At 33.0% G+C, this 19382-nt stretch overlaps 1 protein-coding gene across 4 annotated transcripts in view; it reads left to right on the forward strand.

Moving 5' to 3' along the window:
• Positions 1 to 19382, forward strand: part of LOC112691782 (protein eyes shut) — a 32947-nt gene that overhangs the window by 8527 nt on the left and 5038 nt on the right. For all 4 annotated transcript variants that reach the window (XM_025566181.1, XM_025566179.1, XM_025566183.1 and 1 more), the window contains exons 2-16: positions 3087 to 3439; positions 3750 to 3898; positions 4246 to 4359; positions 6186 to 6302; positions 6450 to 6563; positions 6779 to 6947; positions 7955 to 8963; positions 9415 to 9624; positions 9732 to 9835; positions 9952 to 10171; positions 10237 to 10388; positions 11873 to 12009; positions 13482 to 13892; positions 15130 to 15373; positions 17688 to 18067. In XM_025566181.1, coding sequence (XP_025421966.1) covers positions 3285 to 3439; positions 3750 to 3898; positions 4246 to 4359; positions 6186 to 6302; positions 6450 to 6563; positions 6779 to 6947; positions 7955 to 8963; positions 9415 to 9624; positions 9732 to 9835; positions 9952 to 10171; positions 10237 to 10388; positions 11873 to 12009; positions 13482 to 13892; positions 15130 to 15373; positions 17688 to 18067 — 3685 coding nt within the window. In that variant the 5' untranslated portion in view covers positions 3087 to 3284. The remainder of the gene's footprint in view (positions 1 to 3086; positions 3440 to 3749; positions 3899 to 4245; positions 4360 to 6185; positions 6303 to 6449; positions 6564 to 6778; positions 6948 to 7954; positions 8964 to 9414; positions 9625 to 9731; positions 9836 to 9951; positions 10172 to 10236; positions 10389 to 11872; positions 12010 to 13481; positions 13893 to 15129; positions 15374 to 17687; positions 18068 to 19382) is intronic.

Here is a 19382-nt window from a genome sequence, read left to right on the forward strand (position 1 = left end):
ATATATATATATATATATATATATATATATATATATATATATATATAAACGTTTTAACGTTATATTTTCTAATTAATTTCCTTAATTTTGATTTGCGGATCTTTTCCCACGTTAAATACTAATTATTGATGTTTTTCGAATAAACCATTAAAAAAAAAAAAATCTAATATTATTTATGAGAACTTCCTGCTTTTTCTAAACCCACGGTTATTGAAGGTATTCAATGTAAACGACACGTACCTACAATAATTTTTTTTTTTAATAATTTGTTTATATTTAATGTATATACGGAAATAGCAGTTCTCGACATCCGTCTAAAGATCGTCAAATGCACTATTAAATTTAATAAAAGTATTTTTATTGAACATTTCTATACTAACAACGAATCAGTGAATATATATTAAAGTATGAGTATCATATCTTCAACTTAATTTTTATCAAAACGTTTAATTTTTAAAATTATTTGTAAATAATTTACATACGTTATATAACATACTCGTAACTGTTTAGCAGTTTAAAGATATATCTAAAATTCGTTACAATATTTATAATGCATAGAGAAGTAAAATTACAATTTAGATATTAAACTAAAATCTGAAGACCTAAAAAATACAACACATTTATTTCATAAATGATTCAACTTTAATATTATTTCAAATCTGAATATTTATTAGTCTTATATTTATATAAATATAAAATCAGCGTATTTCAGCTTATTTACCGGATACGATACATTAATTTAATTTAACTAATTTCAAAACAGTCATCCATATTAATTAATTTATAACAATATTGTGCATTCTTGCCTTTTGGTCTATATGTTATGCTACTGAATAGCTTATTTTATCACTGTAGGTCCTGGCAAAGGATATACTCTAATGTATTATTATTAATTTGTCATAGTTACGTCGGTTGTAGATTTTAGAGTTTTATAGTGATAAACAGGTCTAGAATTCGTATGCAACAGCATGTTTTTTTTTGCGACTTCTGATTATTAATTTTGTCAGTAATGTCCACGAATCACCTCATGATGAGATAAATGATGGTGTTTTTATTTTGCATGTTTTTGCATGTTTTGGATAAAATGCATATTATTGCATATATTGAACATAATTAATATTATTGCATATTTCGATTATAAGAATGCGAAAAATGAATGTTTTATAGTATATTTCGTAATTAATATTTATAATTTAATATTAATATTTCGTATATTTAATTCTAGCACTCCTGATTAAAGTATAAAACTTGATTTTTTTATCAAACATAAATTTTATTTTAAATTATTTTATTTCATTTCTCAACTATATTATATTAAGACAAACAGTCAACCATTGCTGTACTTTAATAAATAATTTTTTTTTTTTTGTAACTATATTTTTGTGTGTATATTATAAAAATTTAAATGCATATTTTTGCATATTTTGGTAAATAAAATGCATATTTTATAATTTTTTATTGCATACAAATCCTAGCCCTGATGATAAATGTGTCTCTTATCATCAGATTAAATTGTATCCTCTTATTTTTCCATTTTTAAATTTTTCGACTTTAAATATTTTATAGATTTTAATGTATTAGTCATATATTTTCAAATTACAGTAAAAACCGATGTATTTAGTTAGATTTATTGATAATTTTAATTCTTGTGATTTTTATCGCATCAGTGTATTAATTATTAGGTACGTTAAATGTAACTAAAAACTTACAGGATTTACCGGCTTTGCATTGAAATCATGAAAATAATATTATTGATGTAGTTAATAAAATTATGTACAATGCGTACCGTATTATTTACTAGATGCGATTTTTAAGAACAAATGAACATATAAAAATACGATTCTAGAAAATTGTATAAAAATGTAACAATTTACATAAAAATAAAAGTATTGCTAGTACTGTTACTTGAAAATGGCATAAATAAAACACGGCTTATCCTAAATTTGAGATGATGATATATATTTATGAGTTATTTAAAATCGTACAATGGTTTAACTGATAACCACAATAATAATAATAATAATAATAAATTGCAGATGAATTCTTGTTTTTCTAATAAAACTGATTATTATTAAACTATCGATCGTAGTCCTATTCTACATGGCAGCTGACAGAATAAAACAACGGAGTTTTCTAATTTCATCGATGTTTCCATAAGAATATAATGTGTTAGAGGTACGATTTTTTATTAATTTAATTATGGGCACTTGTATATACGAGCCCAGTCTCTATTTTTTAATGAAACCGACACAAAGTTTATAGTCCGAAACTGGAAGTGTGCATTACGGATTCGAGAAGTGTGTACCTACTAAATACTAATAAATAAAACTACTACTATGAAAGTATTTTTCAGGAAGCCAGTTTAAGCTAGACAGCTGATTAGGATTTAAATATATCTATTAAATTTTAAGTTATATATCCCACATTAAAATAAAAAAATTGTAAATAGTTTTATACCAGACAAAAGTATATTTTCAGTTAAAATTGGTTAATAAAAAAAAACTATTACTAAAAATAATTACTGACAATGTACTAAAAATTATAATTATATGGAAGGGCGTAGAGGGGGGAGTCTGTATCATATCATTGTAAACGTATAAAAAAATATGTTTTATTAATATATATAATAATATTACACAATTTATATAACATATTACACAATTTAATAAAAGAATTTTTATGAAAAATAGGGGTTGCACGAGTTTGTGTTTGAAATCGAAATTACAAAAACGAACTCGTTACACCATGAAACGTTAGTACGTATGAAACGACGGGGAAAGTACTACGAGCGGTTGTCAGGCGTATGCACTATGCATATTGTTCATAATATCTAGAAATGTCCTCTAAAATATACGTCACTGCGTTTCCCGGTGTTCAGTAAACGTCGTGAACGCTCCACGCTAGACGATGGTTGGCGGGTGGGTATGGAAGGGTGAATGGTTTTTTTCACGGTTTGCGTATTTAACAACTATGAGACGCACACGCATATCGTAGCGATACATTTGCAATTGAAACATTGACGCGTCGAGTACTCGAAAATAATTGAGTAACATTTGGTTTTTCACGGTTTTTTTTGTTTTTTACAGAGCCGACCGGACACACTCGAGTCGAACCCAAGTCGTCGGCCGCCGCGCGTGTACACACGTGTAAGCGCCCACGGAATGCGAGGAAGAGCTACGGATTGGTGAGCTACGCGCAAACAACGCAACACAATACGTACGGCAGTGGTGGCGGTGGTGGTCGGCCGGTCGTCTCCGACCCGATATCCCGTCCGGAAATGCCAAATGCCGCCGAACCGTTGGTCAGTAGCGTCTGCCGTGGCCGTGATGTTCGCAGTAGCCGCGTCGTTGCTGTGCTCGGCGCCAGGGCCCGCGCACGCTGGTTTCGCTTGCCTCAGCAGCCCTTGCGTTCACGGCGTGTGCGTTGATCAGCTTAACAGGTTAGCGACCCCGTCCACATGTATTACGCTTACGATCGCTCACTTGTACCGTACAACATCACTGTAACTGCCGCGCACTCGGCAAATGCGAAACGTCCGCTGCGTAATACGGTACCGTCGCGTGTGCTGCGGTACGGCGCGCGACGGTGGCAAATTTTGTTGCCGCGACCCGACGGGCAAGCATAAAAAATTAGCGTTTTTTTTAAATTATTTTTACTCTTTTTATTTCATACTCTAATTTTTTTTTTTTTTTTTTTTATGGTTGTTTCTGTTCCGTACGCCGTTTTCATTCACGTTCTCTTTCCCGCAGCACGTACACTTGTTATTGCGTCGACGGTTATACGGGCGTCCGTTGTCAGACCAACTGGGACGAATGCTGGTCTTCGCCATGTCTCAACGGAGGATTGTGTTTGGACGGCGTGGCCGACTACAATTGTTCGTGTCCCGACGGTTATGCGGGTAAATCCATCATGTGTACAATATGTAACGTGTTGAGCGCCGCGTAACCGAGGTGGTGGCGTGTAAAATCATTTTTGTTTCGTACAAGGCGAATATAGGTCGAACAACAACACCACTATCACCGTCATCTAATTTTTTTGTATCACACTAGAGCTCGTAAGTTTCAACATTGCGATAGCTTTCGTTATTTCGCTAATCAGGAGAGCCTGATACCACCCATCCAATCTTGAAACACTCTATTGTCACACGCCGCCACTGACGTCGCACGACAACCACGATAACTGCTCGACACGATAGTAACGCGGTCTCGTCCTGAATTTGTTTTCCCGGTCGTTTTCATCCCGTAGGACACGATTGCGAGCTCAACGTCGACGAGTGCCTGTCCAACCCGTGCCAAAACAACGGAACCTGTGTGGATTTCACCAACGGATTCGCGTGCCAATGCCCCGCCGGATACGCTGGTCAGTTTCAGACGCTTGGAATCACGATGAAACCTGTCCGGGACGGACGGACCTGGAAAACCGTTATGAAACGTAAATCGTATTCGGTCGCATGACGAATTTCACCGTTTAGAATACATGTATTGTACACGATCCGTCCGGGACAGTTTTCACCGTATATATACGTATGAGCCCAAACACCCATGATATAACGCTCTGTTCATAATCATGTTTAATTTTCATTTTACTGCCACCTAAATGTACCTATTTATAGTTTATGCAATAATACTTAGCACCGATCTAGGATTATTGTTAAACCGTGGCTTATTTGTATAGTTTTCTATAAAACGTCTATAGTTACATTTATTCGTACTGGGAAAAATAAAATACGTAATATTAATGTGTTCATAAGGTTACAAATCGTAATTATTAAACGATTAAACTCGAAAAAAATCATTTGTTGCTCGTGAATTTCATACAAATCGAAAAAATGTGATTTGTTTTGTTGTTGTAATGCGAACTGATTAGCTTGAAGACTGCAGTATGGTGTAAATGTAACATAAGACGTTTATGTCCCGAGTACTAGCACAACTTAAATTTAAATTATTGTGCAAGAGGATTAAAAATATTAATAAATAAAATATTAAACGATATGTTATCGTAAAATATTGTCGTAAGTATTTAGCCGTATTGTCAGTAAATTATTGTAATGCCAATAATTATTTTTACGTGCTACGTACTTGTATTAAATAAGTTATCTTTTTCAAAACAATTACAATGTCAAACGATGATGGTACACTACTTAAAACAAACAAAAAAATGACATTGAGTAAGTCCTTGGTCGAATTAATAATTATAGTTTTACTCGTATGTAATCGAGACGCCTTACCTTATATTAATAAAGGGAGAAAAATACAGTTCTATATTTATCGAGATAAATTACTACTAAAATACATTTATATAGAATGTGTAGAATGTGAAATATAATTCAAGTAATAGAGGTATGAGTTACTGTGATGTGCCGTAAATGTTAACATGTATAATAATTAATAATATTATTAATATGTTAAAGTATTCATGGATGTACTTATATTTCTTTTTTTTTTTGCATTTTCACAAAAGCGATACTTTGAGGTATTAACTTACCCTCTGAAGATGGAACCTATAATGTGCCCGAAACGTCAGAACTTAACTGAAGTCATGCATATTTTATCCGAAAAAGGAAATATTATAAAATGTATAATATTACATACTATATTATATTTGTAATAATTTTAGTGTTACAAACACAAACAAATGTAAAAAATGACTGTGATTATTCTATTTCCTAAAACAAAATTATGTTATCTTGTATACGAGTACATTAATGTTTTCACATACGATTCGAGTATATTACAATAACATTATACATTGTTTAATGTTTCATATATATAAATAAAGATTTTTAAGAAATAAAATATTAAATTTAATTATTAATTATAATAATTTGTAAATTATGATAATTGAGATCACATACATTATATTTAAATTATAATGAATATACATCAAAGTAGTGAGTAGGAATATTATACATCACCAGAGAGTACCTACTCTTTATAATTAGGTATTCTACGTTATCTTGTGTACACTATTGAGCCTCGAAGCAAATTAAAAATAATTCTAAAAAAATTATTTAAGAAAAAAATTACGATTTTGTATTTTTTATTTGTACAGTCTCTTTGAAATACAATGGTTTATATGCGCGTAATACGTAATTTATATTAACACTGTATAATTGTATAGACTGTACTGAACTATGACTCTTATTATTTTTAATTGAATTTCGTACAAGGTCTTTACATTTACAGGGACTAGCTGTGAAATTGATTTGGCTGTTTGTAATTCGACTGGTGAATTACTATGTAAAAACGGTGGCGAGTGTATTGAAGGTCCCGGTGTGTCTTTTGCTTGTAACTGTTCACCAGGTAATTAACTACTTTTAATTAATACATTATCACAGTTTACGTTTGTTCTTTCCATATTCATATTATTATTATATTTCGCAATTGTAATAAATAAACTAGCATTCCTCACTAATGCACGAGTATTATACGCCTATGATTATGTTTCAGGGTGGGATGGTGAGACTTGTGAGGACGAAATCAATCAGTGCGATTCTCGGCCATGCAAAAACGGAGGAGTGTGTATCAACAAGCAAACGACATACTCGTGTGCATGTCTTTTTGGTACAATATTATTTATATGCTATCTTATAATCGTTAAACATCGAAGTCAAAAGTATTAAAAACTTTATGTAAAACGAGTTACGATAATTTTGTTTTAAAATAGTATAAATTAGTTATACATATGTACTGTGTGCGTACGCAGAGTTGATAGTAGTAGTATTGCACTTTTTTTTTTATCATATGTAACTACGTAATATTCGTAATTTACTCTGCAGGTTACACAGGTCGAGATTGTGACGTAACATTGCGTCTGTGCGATGAACACGAATGTCAAAATCATGCGCTTTGCTTAATTGAAGACCGAATGTCCGTTTGTTACTGTGTACCAGACTATCACGGGAAATACTGTCAATATCAATACGATGAATGCCAACTAGGAATTAGGTAAATCAATAAAAAGCAAACGTTATTTTTTTCAATTATACTTACGTAGAAACACAGATTTAGACAAGTTATTCTTGACCTTTCTCATGACTAAAGAAAAACGTGTACCCTAAACATTATAAATATTTGTAAATATCAAGTAATTCTTAATAGTTCTTGATTCAAGTATACATGACAGATTAGATTGAACATGTAAGATAAATACTAGACCATAATTGTTCTACGTGTAAAGGGTTAGTACAAAATTTATAAATAACAAATCAACAGTCAGCTTTGAAATTCAAAATTATTTATCATTATTATTTTCAAACATACTGTATGAGTAAATTTGTGTATAATATTCCTTAAAATATTTGATGTACATAAATATACGCATATTTTATTTAATCCGTGTTCACCGGATACATACCTATATATCAAATTAATATAGTTTTCTAATCACTTAACTATTTTAAACTGATGATGCATTCCCAAAAACAATTTGAAATGAATCAATTAACCAAATCGTTTTGGAAGAACTATTAATTTGACCAGTATTAGTATATTTACTAATAATTTAGTATAATTAACTATTGTCAGAGGCATAGTGTTTTTATAATTGTTTTGAGTATAATCGTTCTATACGAATATGAAATTCTCAAAGTTGTGCCATGACGTCATGACGGTTGAGAAGATTGAGACATTTGGGAGGTGGTTGGGTACTGAAGAAGTAAATAATGTCGATGTAGTCTCCAAACTATTGATTTAACGTCTAATGAAAGAAACCGCGTTCGACACGTTAAATAGTTGTCGCATTTCATCGTCTTTGTAACCAATATCGTATGATTATCCGTTTTGAATTTCCTCGGTAATATCCTACACGCATCCGAACCGGAGTGGTTCCGGTCCGTGGTCGCGACGAACTAGTAGAATGATAGAACGAAACGCGAACATGAGTACACTATTTGTGTACGCGTACATTACTCAGCGGTACGTAAAGTTTTGAACGTCTCGGGGAATTTTCATAGGTGCGAAAATGGCGGGACGTGCGTGGACGGGGTCGACGGGTACACGTGCACGTGCCCCGAAGGTTTGACGGGCCATTCGTGCGAATGCGCGTTCATGGACGAGCGTACGATTAACTGCACGGGCGTGGTGACCACATACCACGCGGTCAGCAGCACCGAGGACGCGGTGACGTCGTCCACGACCGCGGAACCGAACATGTTTTGGACGACGGACGGTTACCGGCCGTTCTTCGTGACTGCGTTCAGGAATTCTCCGACGCCCGGTAACGCGTTCTCCACGGACTTCGGTATAATCTCCACCGCGACCATGCCGTTTGATCACACGGGGGTGGCCGTGACGTCCACTCAGCTCGTGCCGGATGGCGGATCCGCGGTGTACACGTCCGATCCCGTTACCGGCACCGGGACGACTGATTACCGGGACGAAACGTCGTACGACGACGTGGTCATGTTCCAACCGACTACTGACGGTTGGACGACCGAGCTGGACGCGCGCGGTCCCGCGTCCCCGGACGGTCCCGGCGTAGATACAGCCGGTTACGTTACGACGCGGTCTTACCAGGTGGACGCGGCCGATGACGGCACGACGCGGTTTTACGAGACTAGCGCGTCAGCGCGGACTCGACCTAGCACGGTGGTGGAGAGCACCATGGCGTTGAGCACCCACCCGTCCACCGTCACCGGGGCCACAAGTCGGTTGACCACCGCGGCTGTGGTCGCTGTCCGGTCGACCACGACAGTGGCTTCGAGTCGGCCAGTCACCGCGGACGCGCCTTCGAGGACCGAGAAAACGAGAACGACGACGACGAGGCCGGTATCGACAACGATCATCGAACAGGACGCTGCTTTTACTACGTTCTACGATGAAATGTCCACCGACTTCGATTACAATTTCACCCGGTTTGACGTGCCAGTCACCGACCGCGTACCAAGTGCCGCGGACAAGAGTTGCGTAAATGTCTTGTGCCTGAACGGCGGTGTGTGCGAAAAATCGAAAACCGGTCACAAGGTGAGTACTGCAGTATCAATATTATTATACATTATGCGTTTACCGTCTAGTATGGTACCGTGAATATTTTCACAAATCGTAAGTCTATAGAACAAATCGTAGTGGATTCTTACTGCACGAGTTTTGAAACATGTTTGGTAATAATATACGCGTACATAAATATTCGTTCGTCTCGCGGTTTTCCAAACCTAGAATTTAGTGTATTTTTAATGGCCTTTAATGAACTAGCTGATACACAATTATCAAATTGGTTGAATTAGTTTTGAAATTATTATAATTTAAAAATTTGTTTTGAATTAGTTGTATTTCATTTCGATGCGAATGATTCGTAATCGTTTTATCCGTAATTGCTTATTGTTTATCGACTTATTTGACGAAATAAACGAATCTCAACACTGTACGGTGTCTTTCAGAATGATTGGACGTATTAACTAACATGACACCTTTTCAGTGCAACTGTCCATTTGGTTGGAAAGGTGATCTATGCGGCGAAAAAATCGAGATTAAGGTGTCAGCGTTTACGGGACAATCATATCTTAGCCACAGACTATCGAACCGTTCTGGTGCTGAGATATCTATGGAAATACGAACACTCGCGCCAAATGGCATATTGTTCTACGCTCAGGTCACTACGCATATGTATATGTGTCTTTACTTACAGGTAACTAACATTGATCGGCAAGTATCTATTCGTGTATAACTGAAAGTTTGAATAGTCCTCGATGATTTTGGTTCGCTGACATTAATATCACGAATTCTTGGTTACAGGATGGTTTGTTGAAGTTCCAATTTTCTTGTGGAGTGCAAACAATGTTGTTCAGTGAGACCAGATACCGGGTAAATACTGGCCATCGTCTGTTGCTGACAGCAGCGTAAGTGTACTACAACTATGCAGATTGGCAGATATGATAGTGTGGTGTTTATGAAATTATAATAATAGCCTTAAATGGGACTTAATTTTTTTTTTTTGATTTTTTCCATTTTTTAGCTTGGAACATGCCATGTCACATTCCATGTCCGACCACTGCAAGGCATCACTTAGGGTTAATGAAACGTTAGCCATGAGCGGTGAACAGGCGGCCGACACTTCGTCGGAGAAAGCGAAAAAAGTGGCGTTGTTATATTTGGGTGGACTTCCACCCGGTCAAAACGGAACAGCCGAACTTCCGGTCACAGTGGGAATTACCGGTTGCATATCACGTCTGCAAGTGAGCAACCCAAACGGTTAACATCACAATAGATGTATTTGTAATACCGTGCATATGTTCTGCAGATCGATGAAGTCGTCCATAATGTATACGAAAACGCTACCGACGGCTACGGTGTGATCGAGTGTGCTTCGTTGACGTGCTTGTCCAGTCCCTGTCATAGCTATGCTACGTGCGTAGAGTTCGGTGACTCGTGGAACTGTCTTTGTCCTTCTGGGTGCGTGTGAACTACACATTGTATATGTTAAGGTGTACGGCCGCTTAGCGGTGAGTGTTGACAATCACCGGTGGTTGTCGACTTTTGCTAATAGTTTTGGTGAATGTTGTCTATTTCTACAAATAACTTACATTACGGACATTTACATGACAGTTTACATGTCCTTGATTTTTGGTGTATTTTGACATACACTGGTAATTGTCCACATTCATCGACTGTGGGCAAATGCAAACCATACATTTTCCCCATACATTAATTTATAATTAGAGTCATTAAACTTCTATAAAAATTTTCTATATTATTAACGAATAGTTCATTATTTATAAATATTTAAAATTTTGGTTGAAGAAGCAAGACGTTTTTCGCAAAATTCTGGTGCTTCCCTAGATTTGAGCAATTATATCTAGATATAAAATAATTTGTAATAATTATTAGTAGGTTCAACGTATGATTTTTAAGAATTGAAACATTTTCAAAAAAATATTTATTTTTCAATAATTAAATGTATAAACAAAGAATATAAATATAACTTAAAACAATAATAACAGTCACTTCAAAATAATAAATCTACACAATATTATTACATAATTTCATATAGCAAAAAGGTGTAATTGAGATTTCAAATAAAGTAAAAATATTATTTTCGAAAACAATTTAGTTACGCAAGAAAGTGAGTGTTTATTTATTTGTTTATAGTGCTTGAATATTGTAATCTAAAAGCACTGTTTACTTCCGCTATACAAACGGCATAATATTTGTTATACTTTAACTTGAACAATTATTTTTTTGGTAACAATTACATATGATAGAGATTATATTATATTTATAATAATCTTAACAATTTAAATTATATTTTCTTTAAACTTACTTCAAGTTAAAAATAAAAATAAAATATGTTGTTTTAAATTTAAAAACTATTGTAAAAATGTAGTATAGGTATTTTTTTTAATTTCAAATAATAAAAATGTATTTGTTTAAAATATAATTTAATAATTTATAAAATTGAATATAAAACACTAATTGTTTGTATTTACTATACTAAACATTTTTTTTCGAATAATATTAGAATAGAGAAAAAGTTTTCTAATCATTGTTATACGAACATTTTGTCAATTTAACTTTTAACTACTAATCAGTGGCTGATTCAGAGAGGTTCCTATATCTATAAACTGTTACAAATTATATCTATACCCATTTTATTATATCATAAATATTGTAATGACTTAACATTTAAAAAATGTTCTGTAAAATATGTTACAAAAAATAAACAATTTTTTTTTTTTTTAAACGCAGTAACCATAATATTATGTAAATTGTATAAATGGTTAACATTTTTGCTAGCAAATATTTTGCACATTCTATTATACAACTTTTTTTTTATGTGCGTATTCAAAAGAATTTTTTTTACATAAACTTTTATTTTTAAAAACACATTATGAATGACCTATAAACAATAAGTAATTGATTTATTTAAATGTTTAAAGATTTGTCGGAAAAAACTGCGAACGTTCAATATGCGAAAACAACCCATGCAAATTTGGTGCTACATGCGTCATTTACCCCGGAAGCGGATTCATTTGTCTGTGTCCACTTGGAAAACATGGAATGTATTGCGAACATGGTAAGTAACATGATTTAATATATGATTCGGTAATGCAAGCGTGGACATATTTTACGGTTTCACATCCAAAATCGTAATAATATTTGGATATTGTTATTATTAAAATAAGGCTTTGAAATATGAGAAAAGTATATTATTATTATTAATTTTTATTTTAACTATTAATAATTAAAAATAAGAAAAACAAACACAAATACCATAATAACAATATACAACCACAAAAATATTTACTAAGTTTTTTTTAGTAATTATAATCAATTGTTATGTAAATATAAACATTTATATTATGCAAGCTACTGGCTTTTATCAACGAGTAAATTTTTATTTTATAGTGTTAACTAAGTAAGCCAATTAGTTTTTAAAGGACTTATTGTTTACTATTAACTACTGTTTTATTATTTCTAATTAATAGTAATAATAGTAATAGTAATTAATAGGTCCTTACAATTCGTTTTTAGTATACTTTTTTTATAAACACTTGTAAACACATTGTTTACATAGTAAATATTTGAACGCCCAATGTGCATTTAGATGTTTTTTATGAAATCCATTTATTGGTTGTTTTTGTATTTTTCGTCTAAATTACTTCATAAAATATTCGTTGAAATCGTGATCTCTTAATAATTTAAATAGTGTTCAAACTTATTACATCCATATCATTGACTATAAATGTTCAATCGTATAGTAAGTATAAATAAATAACACGTAGTTAATATATATATATATATATATATATATATATATATATATATATAGAAATATTATTATTTATATTTTTCGTTGTTATATATATTGTATTAAAATCTGATCACTATGTATAAATAGATTCAAGCGTACAATGTGTATATACACATAAAGTTTAATAATGAATCATTATTAAAAACACAAATTATTAATTTCATATATTATTGTTAATGTTTATTCATCGTGTCTAATAAATCAACATAATTATTCCGCGACTACTAATAATATTAATCATAATAATATCATACAATACAAAATAGATAACGATTTTGAACATTGCCACAATGTGACTAATATATTATATTTACGTTCTCTTATTCGAAACTCACGGAAATATTTGTTTTAACTTATAAATTATTTAGCAATATTTTATTATTATAAATGTAATAACTCTATTTATTTTTTCTCCATCCAAAATATGATTCATATATTTAATTTACATATTTGTTCAGATTTTATTGTATTAACTATTTATTGATGAAATCTAAATTTACTTTTTTTTTAAATCTAAATTTAAAAAAAATCGCCTTTTTTATTAAATAACTGTATGAATATTTGTTTAAATAATATAATATAAAATACATTTTAATCTGAATTATTTTATTCTCAGAGATTTGTATACACAGATAAACTTAAATGTTTACTAACGTCGATTTATGATTATAACCAGAGCATTGAAAATAACCATAAGAATACAGCTTAAATACAGCTTATAATTATTTAAACAGACCTCGAGATCAGTGAACCATTTTTCCCGGGCAGTGTCAGTGGACTTTCTTCTTTTGCATCATACTCCATACCGGCTGAAATTCATCAAAGTTTTGAACTCTCGATGCATTTCGTACCGAATTTCATGGATCAAATTGCCGTGATGATGTACATAGGACATGACGCGTCCACCGATCACGTGGCTTTGAGCTTCATCAAAGGGTACATTGTGCTAACGTGGAATCTGGGCGCTGGCGCTCGAAGGATATTCACCCCAAAGCCAATAAACTTTCAACCAAAAAGAACCCACGTCGTGAAATTAGGTCGTGATGGCAAGACCGCATGGCTCATGGTTGACAATTTTCCGAACGTCACTGGCCAATCGGCTGGTCGTCTTTCTCAACTGAACACCAAACCAGTATTGTACCTAGGTAACCTCATGACTCATACGTACAATTTTATTTAATACATTTGTACGAAAATTATATACTTAAGAGTATATATGTATTTATTGCAGATATAAAATTAATAAAATGTAATTCAATGTTTTACATATTTCAACAATACGAGTTAAATTTAAATATTACATTTCTTCGCAAACACTCGTATATGCAATACAATTTGCTATTTTAGACACTTTTCACCATTTATAGCCTCCTGGTGTTTTATGAATTTTTTAAAATAGTCTATGTCCATGTTAAATATCGAATATAATTTTATTAACCTCGTTTATGTATGAAAACTAAGAAGAGTATTTATTAATATTTATTTTATCGTTATTGTAATATCAATTGAAAATTGTTGGTAGATATTAGTATGTCTCAAAATACTACCTTCAGTGGAGATTTAAGCATAAATTTGTGTGACCATATTAACTCTACGACTTATATTTGAGGTTAATTTGAAATAAATATTTAAAAACATTTTTCATAAAGTTAATAAAATAAATGTTTAGGTACGTGTCAATTATCAGATTCGAATTGTTAATTGAATTCATCATGACGCTATTATTAACATTATAAAATAGTTTACCAAGAAAATTGTTTTATTATTATCCATAAGACATTCTCAATTACTATAAATTGTTTTTTTATCGATTTCCTGGATAAACGCCATTAGTGCATTTATGTAGGCAGTAATTACTAATTTAGTTTTTACATGTATGAATTAATGAATAATATTTTGTTAGGTTTTTAATTTGTTAATAGCAATTGCTGAAATTCGAAGCTGATTAAATACACGATTATTATAATTAAAATTTAGTATTAAAAATTCTACTACAGAAAAAAAAATAAAAATCGATTATTTCAAGGCGTGGCATTTGTAAAAAAAATTGGAATTTTATACTAAAGTACTTGAAGAGGGTTAGGGAGTTAATGTACGCCTAAATTCGTTTGGGCTCAACAATCATAGCACAATTTTATCGAACACGTTGACCTATACAACCTAAGTAATTATTATTCCACTACACCGAACGCTCTGTGACATTTCCATTGCGTACGCATACATTAATATTGGCAGGTCAACTTTTTTTCTACCCCTCCGTAAACCAACCGTTTGACGGGATAATTGTATACCAGAGTTATACTCCTACACCGTGGCTTAGGTATATTACGACGACGTGTATCGCGGTTATGGTAATCGTTTCGTTTGTTGTTTGTCCCACAGGCGGCCACGAGTCTCCGGGGATGGCCGATCTTCCACACGACTTGCCGCTGCACACCGGGTTTGTGGGCTGCATGAGTTCGGTGAGGCTGAAGGCCGGCCACGTGAACATCCCGTTGAGCTTGTCGCACGCCTATTCCACAATGAACACCGGTAGGTCCGTGTCTCAGTGCTCGACCAATGAATGTTACCGGAACAACATCTGTCAGCATAACGGCGCATGCATTCAGCACGGATCCTCGTTAGCGTAAGTGTAGTTGTCCGTGTTCAGTGGTGTACCCAGGAATTTCCAATGGTGGTGGGGGATGTTATATGGTGTGGAGTGGGAACTAAATCCAAACAAGGAAATAATAGTTCAATCTGGTCAATTTTAATAACAACAAATAAATGGTTTTCTCGTGATACTCAAAACGCCATTTTTCTGACTTTTTTCTTATCTTTATTCTTATAATTGTAACTTTAACTTACAAGTATATTTTGATCTGCTACTAATTACTATTTTATTAATTTAATATGACTATATTATACCATCAAAATCTATAAGAGCTAGAGTAGCAAGAGTATAGCTACTTATTAATAGGTGCCCACCATTAAAAAATTTATCGATTAATTGATTTATTGATTTATTAATTTTTAATTAAAATGCAAAACCATTGATAAAAAAATATAATAAAACATTCAATTATTCTAGACGGAAATCTAAACGCTTAGCTTTTTCTCTCAGTTTGTTTAGAACATCATCAGTCTTCAACTGTATATTTCCATGGATATTTATCAGGGCTAATCCATTCAACTTACGGTTCGATCAATTTTAGTTTTTTTGGAAAAATATGATTCAATTGTTCCGTCGCATTTTGACATCATAAAAAATTTTAATTGAATGAGCAAATGTAAAACACTCAAATATGTAGTAGGTAATAGTTACCTAATAATTTCAGCATACCATAATTTATACAATTAAATTATTAAATTAATATAATTAATATATAAATTAATTTATAACAACTCCCTAGCTGATAGTATTTTATAACATATTGATAAACTGATGAACATTTGGATTATACGTTTTTGACAGTTAGTCAATAGAGTAACTATTATTAACTATTATATAACGTGTCTAAAAGCTCGCATGTCCTGGTCGGGAGAGGGGGAGGAATCTAATATACTATACGGCCTCGTCAGTGGCTTAACTAAGATCTTGGGGTCTCAATGATAAGGTAAGTCTAGGGCTTTACAAGTATTTCAATATTCATAGTAAATCATTTTTTTTCCTTACTGATTACTTGTTACTTATCATTAAACGCGCTATTCAATTCTTTCGCGTTAAAAATACCTTTTATTATATAAAAATACTTTTGAGTCTTGAGATCCTGATGTTAGACATCGCAATTCGCCACCGGTTCTTGTGCTACTGACTCCCTGTTCGTATTCGCGCGGGACATTTGTATAAAATTGTATCATTAATTAACAGTGTGTACAACATGGTTTAACTACGTACCACTATATTGCTTCATATGTAATTGCTATATATTTATTATTATTACTATATAACAGGGATGGCCAATTTGCGGCTCGCGAGCTACATGTGGCTCTTGTCATTGTTAGATGCGGATCGCGCTTTATTTAAAGAACTGAAATTTACTTATTATATTATTATTATTTTAAATTTTAATTTTATGGATTTAAATGTATCAAATTTTATCAAATTACTAATAATGTATCTGTATTTATTTTGTATTTGGCTCTTGGAATTATTATATTTATCCATGTGGCTCGTGAATCTATTAATGTTAGCCACTCTTGCTATATAACACTTATAAAATAAAATATAGATCAACATAATGTACGGAAAAAATCTAAACCATGAATTATGCAAAAGTAATATATAAGTAAATTATTGTTTTTGCAATTCGTGACTGTTTTTACTTTTACGCAGTTCCTGGGTTCAGATTGTTTTTCGTACATTACGTTGATTTCTATTTTATTTATAAGTGTTATGTAGTAATGATCATAGGCGCGCGCATGGGGGGTGTCCTCGGGCACCCCCAAAATGTTGTAACCGGGGCCCTACAATTCAAGTCTAAGATTAAGGGGCCTGTATTTTAACTTATTTTGTTCAAATTAAATACGACTTATTAAATATTTGGTAAAAAATAAAATTATACTTCGTAATAGAAAAAATGAAACTAAATTTTTTCGCGCAAAATGTATTATGTACAGCTGCAGTTGATACGAAAAGCTTGCAGTGAAAATATACGATATTCGATGAAAACTTATTCATTGGGACTCATATACCATAATATTTAAGTTATGTTTGTTTTATTGTTTATGCGTTACAATCGGTTAAAAATACCGACACGTTTTGTTAAGATAAGGCCTTAAAGTATCGTGAGCACTATATTGAAACGCAGGTCTGCGCGCGCCCATAGCAGTGTCATGGTAAATACAGAGCGATCACAAAGCACGCATGAAGCAATATAAACGACTTTACGCAGTACAGTGTTTGTCACGTAACGACGGTATTTTCCGTTTGATTATGTTTTGCGATGTGTTGCGCACAGGTGCGTGTGCGACGACGGCTGGTTCGGTCCGGTGTGCTCGCACCGGTACAACGCGTGCGACGCGAACCGGCACAACTGTTCGGACGGGTCGACGTGCGTCCCGGTGGGCACCGGGTACGAGTGCGACTGCCCGGCCGGCCGTACCGGCAAGAGTTGCGACCGCGACGAGCGGCTGTCCGACGTCCGGTTCTTGGGCAAACGTTCGTTCCTGTCCGTGTCCACGGCCGAGCTCAACATGCAGCAGTTCAGCGTCGAGCTTGAGATCAAACCCGCGGACGAGCACGGCATCGTGTTCTTCGTCAAACACGACGTCGCGCCCAAGAAGTATTTGTGTCTGTCGCTGTACGGCGGCGTGCTGGAACTCAGGACGTCCGTCCAAGGTATGCCACCGGGTCGACTGACCCCGCAATCTGCTTGTAACAAGTAGTTTATTCGATCGTTTACCCGATCTTAGAAGACACCGATTATGTCGGAACGTTCGAATTAGTAAACGCATGTTCGTTTTTAAAAAAATATACATTACAATATTACATACTATACATCCGGTAATCACGTTATTTTACTCGCATTGTAAACACAATTTGGTTAATAATGTCTTAATTACTATTCGAGAACTTCGTTTTGTTTTTTTTTTTTTTGTACAATTTTACAAGTAAGATTTTGAATAGGTGAAAACGCTTGTTTGAATATTTCAATCGTAAGAGGTACATCTGAGTTTTTTTTTAATGATTTTCACTCCAAGTTTAAGAATAAAAACAAATGAATCAGTTATTTTTTAGAACAAATATGTAATTAGTAATCGAATATACAAATATTAGTCAACCAAACAATTTTAAAAACGATTGTATGCTTATACGTTACATGAAAAGTATTTAGGTACGAGTATATTGTCGAGATATTCTAAAGAATTACAGAACTTGATGGGCAGTGAAGGAAAAACAAAACATTTCACACTTGCCTGAACAATACGTACCATCAACATTATAACTATATTATTTTTAAGCCACGGATGTTGTTGCATTTGCAACTATTCTTCTACTACTTCAATTTATTACTAAATAAGTTTTAAATGCATTACAAGTCGGTACAAATTAAAATCTAAAAAATGTTAAGTGCAATATTTCACAATTTCGGAATTTTTTCATTTTAATTGTATTTTATTGACTTCACTAAATTAAACAAATGACTTTCAGTCTGAAGTATATGGTTTATTGATATATATTGTTCAATTGATGTATTGTGTATTAACATTATTGTTTGTGTTTTTTTTTTTTTTTTAGAAAATTTATAGTTTTCATATTTTTTATTCAGTTTGATTATTTTTAAAATTATCGTATCTTATGGAACTATCAGATTTATTATACATATATTCTATAATAATAAGATTTGTGAAAAGTGATTTTATGAAAATCTGTTCTTCAGTCAGACTGTGAATTTTGTGTTCTTTTATTTTTTTGTAGATATGCCGAAAATTAAGCCGAGTTTTCCCACAGTTTAGAAAAAAAAAAAAATGTTATGGAATTTAATGAGAATGTGTCTGAGAGTGTGTGTTTCATGCGATGAATCCAATTTTTTTTTGTAAAAAGTTAGTGTTAAACGATATTGCACAGTAGGGCGAATGTAAGTACCAGGTAAAAATCACCCTTATATAAATCTACGTAAGTTTCCGCACAAAAAAAAATTGCCGTTACGTGA

The sequence above is a fragment of the Sipha flava genome, unplaced genomic scaffold (genome assembly GCF_003268045.1).
Source record: "Sipha flava isolate LNK unplaced genomic scaffold, YSA_version1 66_pilon_pilon, whole genome shotgun sequence".
NCBI lineage: Eukaryota > Metazoa > Arthropoda > Insecta > Hemiptera > Aphididae > Sipha > Sipha flava.